At 66.0% G+C, this 9,871-nt stretch overlaps 1 protein-coding gene across 1 annotated transcript in view; it reads right to left on the reverse strand.

Annotated features, from left to right (window-relative positions):
• tmem86b (transmembrane protein 86B) overlaps positions 1-2,370 on the reverse strand; it is an 8,676-nt gene extending 6,306 nt beyond the window's left edge. The window contains exon 1 of the mRNA XM_088646553.1: positions 2,224-2,370. Coding sequence (XP_088502679.1) covers positions 2,224-2,274 — 51 coding nt within the window. The 5' untranslated portion in view covers positions 2,275-2,370. The remainder of the gene's footprint in view (positions 1-2,223) is intronic.
• Positions 2,371-9,871: the final 7,501 nt, after the last annotated feature.

Consider the following 9,871-nt stretch of genomic DNA (forward strand, 5'->3'; position numbering starts at 1 on the left):
GCTCGTCCACCTGGAGTCCTTACTGTCTCACTGTCAGAGATGGTGTCTGTCCCCGGAGCACACTGGTGTCTTCTCCAGGTGTACTGGTCACTGATCTGTCCCAGTGCAGGACACCTAATGACACCTGGAGTCTTTACTGTCTCGCTGTCAGACACGGTGTCTGTCCCCGGAGCACACTGGTGTCTTCTCCAGGTGTACTGGTCACTGATCTGTCCCAGCGCAGGACACCTAATGACACCTGGAGTCTTAACTGTCTCACTGTCAGACACGGTGTCTGTCCCCGGAGCACACTGGTGTCTTCTCCAGGTGTACTGGTCACTGATCTGTCCCAGTGCAGGACACCTAATGACACCTGGAGTCTTAACTGTCTCACTGTCAGACACGGTGTCTGTCCCCGGAGCACACTGGTGTCTTCTCCAGGTGTACTGGTCACTGATCTGTCCCAGCGCAGGACACCTGATGACACCTGGAGTCTTTACTGTCTCACTGTCAGACACGGCGTCTGTCCCCGGAGCACACTGGTGTCTTCTCCAGGTGTACTGGTCACTGATCTGTCCCAGTGCGAGACACCTAATGACACCTGGAGTCTTTACTGTCTCACTGTCAGACACGGTGTCTGTCCCCGGAGCACACTGGTGTCTTCTCCAGGTGTACTGGTCACTGATCTGTCCCAGTGCAGGACACCTAATGACACCTGGAGTCCTTACTGTCTCACTGTCAGACACGGTGTCTGTCCCCGGAGCACACTGGTGTCTTCTCCAGGTGTACTGGTCACTGATCTGTCCCAGTGCGAGCCTGTCTGAGCTCAGCTCGTCCACCTGGAGTCCTTACTGTCTCACTGTCAGAGATGGTGTCTGTCCCCGGAGCACACTGGTGTCTTCTCCAGGTGTACTGGTCACTGATCTGTCCCAGTGCAGGACACCTAATGACACCTGGAGTCTTTACTGTCTCGCTGTCAGACACGGTGTCTGTCCCCGGAGCACACTGGTGTCTTCTCCAGGTGTACTGGTCACTGATCTGTCCCAGCGCAGGACACCTAATGACACCTGGAGTCTTTACTGTCTCACTGTCAGACACGGTGTCTGTCCCCGGAGCACACTGGTGTCTTCTCCAGGTGTACTGGTCACTGATCTGTCCCAGCGCAGGACACCTAATGACACCTGGAGTCTTTACTGTCTCACTGTCAGACACGGTGTCTGTCCCCGGAGCACACTGGTGTCTTCTCCAGGTGTACTGGTCACTGATCTGTCCCAGTGCGAGCCTGTCTGAGCTCAGCTCGTCCACCTGGAGTCCTTACTGTCTCGCTGTCAGACACGGTGTCTGTCCCCGGAGCACACTGGTGTCTTCTCCAGGTGTACTGGTCACTGATCTGTCCCAGTGCGAGACACCTAATGACACCTGGAGTCTTTACTGTCTCACTGTCAGACACGGTGTCTGTCCCCGGAGCACACTGGTGTCTTCTCCAGGTGTACTGGTCACTGATCTGTCCCAGTGCGAGACACCTAATGACACCTGGAGTCTTTACTGTCTCACTGTCAGACACGGTGTCTGTCCCCGGAGCACACTGGTGTCTTCTCCAGGTGTACTGGTCACTGATCTGTCCCAGTGCAGGACACCTAATGACACCTGGAGTCTTTACTGTCTCACTGTCAGACACAGGGATGTAGAGACGGAGGACTGGAGGATCATGGGACACAGGCAGGTAGAGACGGAGGACTGGAGGATCATGGGTCACAGGGATAGAGACAGAGGACTGGAGGATCATGGGACACAGGCAGGTAGAGACGGAGGAATGGAGGATCATGGGACACAGGGATAGAGACAGAGGAATGGAGGATCATGGGACACAGGCAGGTAGAGACGGAGGACTGGAGGATCATGGGTCACAGGGGTAGAGACAGAGGAATGGAGGATCATGGGACACAGGCAGGTAGAGACGGAGGACTGGAGGATCATGGGACACAGGCAGGTAGAGACAGAGGACTGGAGGATCATGGGTCACAGGGACAGAGACAGAGGACTGGAGGATCATGGGACACAGGCAGGTAGAGACAGAGGACTGGAGGATCATGGGTCACAGGGACAGAGACAGAGGAATGGAGGATCATGGGACACAGGCAGGTAGAGACGGAGGACTGGAGGATCATGGGTCCCAGGGACAGAGACAGAGGACAAGAGGCAGGCAGAGAGGAGGAGGATCGCGAGAAGTTTCCCGCTCCCTACCGACTTCCTGCGTTCCCGGCGGTCGTAGGCCTGTGTCTCCAGGATGTCCATGGTCCGGCCGGGCGAGGAGCTCGTCGCGGGTGCACTGGGAGCGCGCGGGGTCCTGCCGGCGACTGGGGAGCCGAGCCGAGGCGTGTGTGCGCGTGGCCCGCCCGCCGCCGTAGACTTTGTACCCCTCCACGCCGCTCCCTCTCCCCCGCGGGGCGTCTGCGTCAGCCCCCCCTGTCATTTACGGCCCCGGCTCTGTGGACTCTGCGTGGGGCTGGGCCGTCCCTCCCCCGCGGCGATAAGGAGACGAGGGCCGCCCTTTAAGGGACAAAGTCCGCCCGCGTGGCAGGAGGGGGCAGGAGGGGGCAGGAGGGCTTCGTGCGTCACAGGGGCTCCGGCCCAACAGCTGATCCTCCGCGCCTCCGGTCCAAACAGGGCAGCCAGGCCCGACAGCACCAAGTCTCACCCCCCCACTGTGTCCCCACTCCTACACCAGCGACCCCCCCACTGTGTCCCCGCTCCTACACCAGTGACCCCACTGTGTCCCCGCTCCTACACCAGCGACCCCCCACTGTGTCCCCGCTCCCACACCAGTGACCCCCCCACTGTGTCCCCGCTCCCACACCAGTGACCCCCCCACTGTGTCCCCGCTCCTACACCAGTCTCACCCCCCCACTGTGTCCCCGCTCCTACACCAGCGACCCCCCCACTGTGTCCCCGCTCCTACACCAGTCTCACCCCCCCCATTGTGTCCCCGCTCCTACACCAGTGACCCCCCCACTGTGTCTCCGCTCCCACACCAGTGACCCCCCACTGTGTCCCCGCTCCCACACCAGTGACCCCCACTGTGTCCCCGCTCCCACACCAGTGACCCCACTGTGTCCCCGCTCCTACACCAGTGACCCCCCACTGTGTCCCCGCTCCCACACCAGCGACCCCCCACTGTGTCCCCGCTCCTACACCAGTGACCCCCCACTGTGTCCCCGCTCCTACACCAGCGACCCCCCACTGTGTCCCCGCTCCTACACCAGTGACCCCCCACTGTGTCCCCGCTCCTACACCAGTGACCCCCCACTGTGTCCCCGCTCCTACACCAGTGACCCCCCACTGTGTCCCCGCTCCCACACCAGCGACCCCCCACTGTGTCCCCGCTCCCACACCAGTCTCACCCCCCCCACTGTGTCCCCGCTCCTACACCAGCGACCCCCCACTGTGTCCCCGCTCCTACACCAGTGACCCCCCACTGTGTCCCCACTCCTACACCAGTGACCCCCACTGTGTCCCCGCTCCCACACCAGCGACCCCCCACTGTGTCCCCGCTCCTACACCAGTGACCCCCCACTGTGTCCCCGCTCCTACACCAGCGACCCCCCACTGTGTCCCCGCTCCCACACCAGTCACCCCCACTGTGTCCCCGCTCCCACACCAGTCTCACCCCCCCCACTGTGTCCCCGCTCCCACACCAGTGACCCCCCACTGTGTCCCCGCTCCCACACCAGTCTCACCCCCCCCACTGTGTCCCCGCTCCCACACCAGTGACCCCCCACTGTGTCCCCGCTCCTACACCAGCGACCCCCCACTGTGTCCCCGCTCCTACACCAGTGACCCCCACTGTGTCCCCGCTCCCACACCAGTGACCCCCACTGTGTCCCCGCTCCTACACCAGTGACCCCCACTGTGTCCCCACTCCTACACCAGTGACCCCCACTGTGTCCCCGCTCCCACACCAGTGACCCCCACTGTGTCCCCGCTCCTACACCAGTGACCCCCACTGTGTCCCCACTCCTACACCAGTGACCCCCCACTGTGTCCCCGCTCCTACACCAGTCTCACCCCCCCACTGTGTCCCCGCTCCCACACCAGCGCCCCCCCACTGTGTCCCCGCTCCCACACCAGCGACCCCCCACTGTGTCCCCGCTCCCACACCAGCGACCCCCCACTGTGTCCCCGCTCCCACACCAGTGACCCCCACTGTGTCCCCGCTCCTACACCAGTCACCCCCACTGTGTCCCCGCTCCTACACCAGTGACCCCCCACTGTGTCCCCGCTCCCACACCAGTGACCCCCACTGTGTCCCCGCTCCTACACCAGCGACCCCCACTGTGTCCCCGCTCCCACACCAGTCTCACCCCCCCCACTGTGTCCCCGCTCCCACACCAGTGACCCCCCACTGTGTCCCCGCTCCTACACCAGTGACCCCCCACTGTGTCCCCACTCCTACACCAGTCTCACCCCCCCCACTGTGTCCCCGCTCCTACACCAGTGACCCCCACTGTGTCCCCGCTCCCACACCAGTCACCCCCCCCACTGTGTCCCCGCTCCCACACCAGTGACCCCCACTGTGTCCCCGCTCCCACACCAGCGACCCCCCACTGTGTCCCCGCTCCCACACCAGTCACCCCCACTGTGTCCCCGCTCCTACACCAGCGACCCCCCACTGTGTCCCCGCTCCTACACCAGTGACCCCCCACTGTGTCCCCGCTCCCACACCAGCGACCCCCCACTGTCCCCCCACTCCCACACCAGCGACCCCCCACTGTGTCCCCGCTCCCACACCAGCGACCCCCCACTGTGTCCCCGCTCCTACACCAGTGACCCCCCACTGTGTCCCCGCTCCTACACCAGTGACCCCCCACTGTGTCCCCGCTCCCACACCAGTGACCCCCCACTGTGTCCCCGCTCCTACACCAGCGACCCCTCACTGTGTCCCCGCTCCCACACCAGCGACCCCCCCACTGTGTCCCCGCTCCTACACCAGTGACCCCACTGTGTCCCCGCTCCCACACCAGTGACCCCCCACTGTGTCCCCGCTCCCACACCAGTGACCCCACTGTGTCCCCGCTCCTACACCACTGACCCCCCCACTGTGTCCCCGCTCCTACACCAGCGACCCCCCACTGTGTCCCCGCTCCTACACCAGTGACCCCACTGTGTCCCCGCTCCTACACCAGTGACCCCACTGTGTCCCCGCTCCTACACCACTGACCCCCCCACTGTGTCCCCGCTCCCACACCACTGACCCCCCACTGTGTCCCCGCTCCTACACCAGTGACCCCCCCACTGTGTCCCCGCTCCTACACCAGTGACCCCACTGTGTCCCCGCTCCCACACCAGCGCCCCCCACTGTGTCCCCGCTCCTACACCAGTGACCCCACTGTGTCCCCGCTCCTACACCAGCGACCCCACTGTGTCCCCGCTCCCACACCAGTGACCCCCCACTGTGTCCCCGCTCCCACACCACTGACCCCCCCACTGTGTCCCCGCTCCCACACCAGCGACCCCCCACTGTGTCCCCGCTCCCACACCAGCGACCCCCCACTGTGTCCCCGCTCCCACACCAGTGACCCCCACTGTGTCCCCGCTCCCACACCAGTGACCCCCCACTGTGTCCCCGCTCCTACACCAGCGCCCCCCCACTGTGTCCCCGCTCCTACACCAGTGACCCCCACTGTGTCCCCGCTCCCACACCAGCGACCCCCACTGTGTCCCCGCTCCCACACCAGTGACCCCCACTGTGTCCCCGCTCCCACACCAGTGACCCCCCACTGTGTCCCCGCTCCCACACCAGTGACCCCACTGTGTCCCCGCTCCTACACCACTGACCCCCCCACTGTGTCCCCGCTCCCACACCACTGACCCCCCACTGTGTCCCCGCTCCTACACCAGTGACCCCCACTGTGTCCCCGCTCCCACACCAGCGACCCCCCACTGTGTCCCCGCTCCTACACCAGTGACCCCCCACTGTGTCCCCGCTCCTACACCAGTGACCCCCCCCCACTGTGTCCCCGCTCCCACACCAGTGACCCCCACTGTGTCCCCGCTCCCACACCAGCGACCCCCCACTGTGTCCCCGCTCCTACACCAGCGACCCCACTGTGTCCCCGCTCCCACACCAGTGACCCCCACTGTGTCCCCGCTCCCACACCAGCGACCCCCCACTGTGTCCCCGCTCCTACACCAGTCACCCCACTGTGTCCCCGCTCCCACACCAGTGACCCCCACTGTGTCCCCGCTCCTACACCAGTGACCCCACTGTGTCCCCGCTCCTACACCAGTGACCCCACTGTGTCCCCGCTCCTACACCAGTGACCCCCCACTGTGTCCCCGCTCCCACACCACTGACCCCCCACTGTGTCCCCGCTCCCACACCACTGACCCCCCCACTGTGTCCCCGCTCCTACACCAGCGACCCCCCACTGTGTCCCCGCTCCCACACCACTGACCCCCCCACTGTGTCCCCGCTCCTACACCAGTGACCCCCCCACTGTGTCCCCGCTCCTACACCAGCGACCCCCCACTGTGTCCCCGCTCCTACACCAGTGACCCCCCCACTGTGTCCCCGCTCCTACACCAGCGACCCCCCACTGTGTCCCCGCTCCTACACCAGTGACCCCACTGTGTCCCCGCTCCCACACCAGTGACCCCCCACTGTGTCCCCGCTCCCACACCAGCGACCCCCCACTGTGTCCCCGCTCCCACACCAGCGACCCCCCACTGTGTCCCCGCTCCTACACCAGTGACCCCCCACTGTGTCCCCGCTCCTACACCAGCGACCCCCCACTGTGTCCCCGCTCCTACACCAGTGACCCCACTGTGTCCCCGCTCCTACACCAGTCACCCCCCACTGTGTCCCCGCTCCTACACCAGTGACCCCACTGTGTCCCCGCTCCTACACCAGTGACCCCCCACTGTGTCCCCGCTCCTACACCAGTCACCCCCCACTGTGTCCCCGCTCCCACACCAGTGACCCCCCACTGTGTCCCCGCTCCTACACCAGTGACCCCCCACTGTGTCCCCGCTCCCACACCAGTGACCCCCACTGTGTCCCCGCTCCTACACCAGTGACCCCACTGTGTCCCCGCTCCTACACCAGTGACCCCCACTGTGTCCCCGCTCCCACACCAGTCACCCCCCCACTGTGTCCCCGCTCCCACACCAGCGACCCCCCACTGTGTCCCCGCTCCTACACCAGTGACCCCCCACTGTGTCCCCGCTCCTACACCACTGACCCCCCCACTGTGTCCCCGCTCCTACACCAGCGACCCCCCACTGTGTCCCCGCTCCCACACCAGTGACCCCCCACTGTGTCCCCGCTCCCACACCAGTGACCCCCCCCACTGTGTCCCCGCTCCCACACCAGCGACCCCCCACTGTGTCCCCGCTCCCACACCAGTGACCCCCCACTGTGTCCCCGCTCCCACACCAGTGACCCCCCCCACTGTGTCCCCGCTCCCACACCAGCGACCCCCCACTGTGTCCCCGCTCCTACACCAGCGACCCCCCACTGTGTCCCCGCTCCCACACCAGCGCCCCCCCACTGTGTCCCCGCTCCTACACCAGTGACCCCCCACTGTGTCCCCGCTCCCACACCAGTGACCCCCCCCACTGTGTCCCCGCTCCTACACCAGTGACCCCCACTGTGTCCCCGCTCCTACACCAGCGACCCCCACTGTGTCCCCGCTCCTACACCAGTGACCCCCACTGTGTCCCCGCTCCTACACCAGTGACCCCCCACTGTGTCCCCGCTCCTACACCAGTGACCCCCCACTGTGTCCCCGCTCCTACACCAGTGACCCCCCACTGTGTCCCCGCTCCTACACCAGTGACCCCCACTGTGTCCCCGCTCCCACACCAGCGACCCCCCACTGTGTCCCCGCTCCTACACCAGTGACCCCCACTGTGTCCCCGCTCCTACACCAGTGACCCCCCACTGTGTCCCCGCTCCCACACCAGCGACCCCCCACTGTGTCCCCGCTCCTACACCAGTGACCCCCCACTGTGTCCCCGCTCCCACACCAGTGACCCCCACTGTGTCCCCGCTCCTACACCAGCGACCCCCACTGTGTCCCCGCTCCTACACCAGTGACCCCCCACTGTGTCCCCGCTCCTACACCAGAGACTCCACTGTGTCCCCGCTCCTACACCAGTGACCCCCCCACTGTGTCCCCGCTCCTACACCAGAGACCCCACTGTGTCCCCGCTCCCACACCAGCGACCCCCACTGTGTCCCCGCTCCCACACCAGTGACCCCCCCACTGTGTCCCCGCTCCTACACCACTGACCCCCCCACTGTGTCCCCGCTCCTACACCAGCGACCCCCCACTGTGTCCCCGCTCCTACACCAGTGACCCCCCCCACTGTGTCCCCGCTCCCACACCAGCGACCCCCCACTGTGTCCCCGCTCCCACACCAGCGACCCCCCACTGTGTCCCCGCTCCCACACCAGCGACCCCCCACTGTGTCCCCGCTCCTACACCAGTGACCCCCACTGTGTCCCCGCTCCCACACCAGTGACCCCCACTGTGTCCCCGCTCCCACACCACTGACCCCCCACTGTGTCCCCGCTCCTACACCACTGACCCCCCCACTGTGTCCCCGCTCCCACACCAGTGACCCCCCACTGTGTCCCCGCTCCCACACCAGCGACCCCACTGTGTCCCCGCTCCCACACCAGTGACCCCCACTGTGTCCCCGCTCCCACACCAGCGACCCCACTGTGTCCCCGCTCCCACACCAGTGACCCCCCACTGTGTCCCCGCTCCCACACCAGCGACCCCCCACTGTGTCCCCGCTCCCACACCAGTGACCCCCCACTGTGTCCCCGCTCCCACACCAGCGACCCCCCACTGTGTCCCCGCTCCTACACCACTGACCCCCCCACTGTGTCCCCGCTCCTACACCAGTGACCCCCCACTGTGTCCCCGCTCCCACACCACTGACCCCCCACTGTGTCCCCGCTCCCACACCAGTGACCCCCCACTGTGTCCCCGCTCCCACACCAGTGACCCCCCCACTGTGTCCCCGCTCCCACACCAGTGACCCCACTGTGTCCCCGCTCCTACACCAGTGACCCCCCACTGTGTCCCCGCTCCCACACCAGTGACCCCCCACTGTGTCCCCGCTCCCACACCAGTGACCCCCCACTGTGTCCCCGCTCCTACACCAGTGACCCCCCACTGTGTCCCCGCTCCTACACCAGCGACCCCCCACTGTGTCCCCGCTCCCACACCAGCGACCCCACTGTGTCCCCGCTCCCACACCAGTGACCCCCCACTGTGTCCCCGCTCCCACACCACTGACCCCCCACTGTGTCCCCGCTCCCACACCAGTGACCCCCCACTGTGTCCCCGCTCCCACACCAGTGACCCCCCCACTGTGTCCCCGCTCCCACACCAGTGACCCCACTGTGTCCCCGCTCCTACACCAGTGACCCCCCACTGTGTCCCCGCTCCCACACCAGTGACCCCCCACTGTGTCCCCGCTCCCACACCAGTGACCCCCCACTGTGTCCCCGCTCCCACACCAGCGACCCCCCACTGTGTCCCCGCTCCTACACCAGTGACCCCCACTGTGTCCCCGCTCCTACACCAGTGACCCCCCACTGTGTCCCCGCTCCCACACCAGTGACCCCCACTGTGTCCCCGCTCCTACACCAGCGACCCCTCACTGTGTCCCCGCTCCCACACCAGCGACCCCCCCACTGTGTCCCCGCTCCTACACCAGCGACCCCCCACTGTGTCCCCGCTCCCACACCAGCGACCCCCCACTGTGTCCCCGCTCCCACACCAGTGACCCCACTGTGTCCCCGCTCCCACACCAGCGACCCCCCCACTGTGTCCCCGCTCCCACACCAGTGACCCCCCACTGTGTCCCCGCTCCT

This window comes from Lepisosteus platostomus, chromosome 9 (assembly GCF_059453375.1).
Source record: "Lepisosteus platostomus isolate fLepPlt1 chromosome 9, fLepPlt1.hap1, whole genome shotgun sequence".
NCBI lineage: Eukaryota > Metazoa > Chordata > Actinopteri > Semionotiformes > Lepisosteidae > Lepisosteus > Lepisosteus platostomus.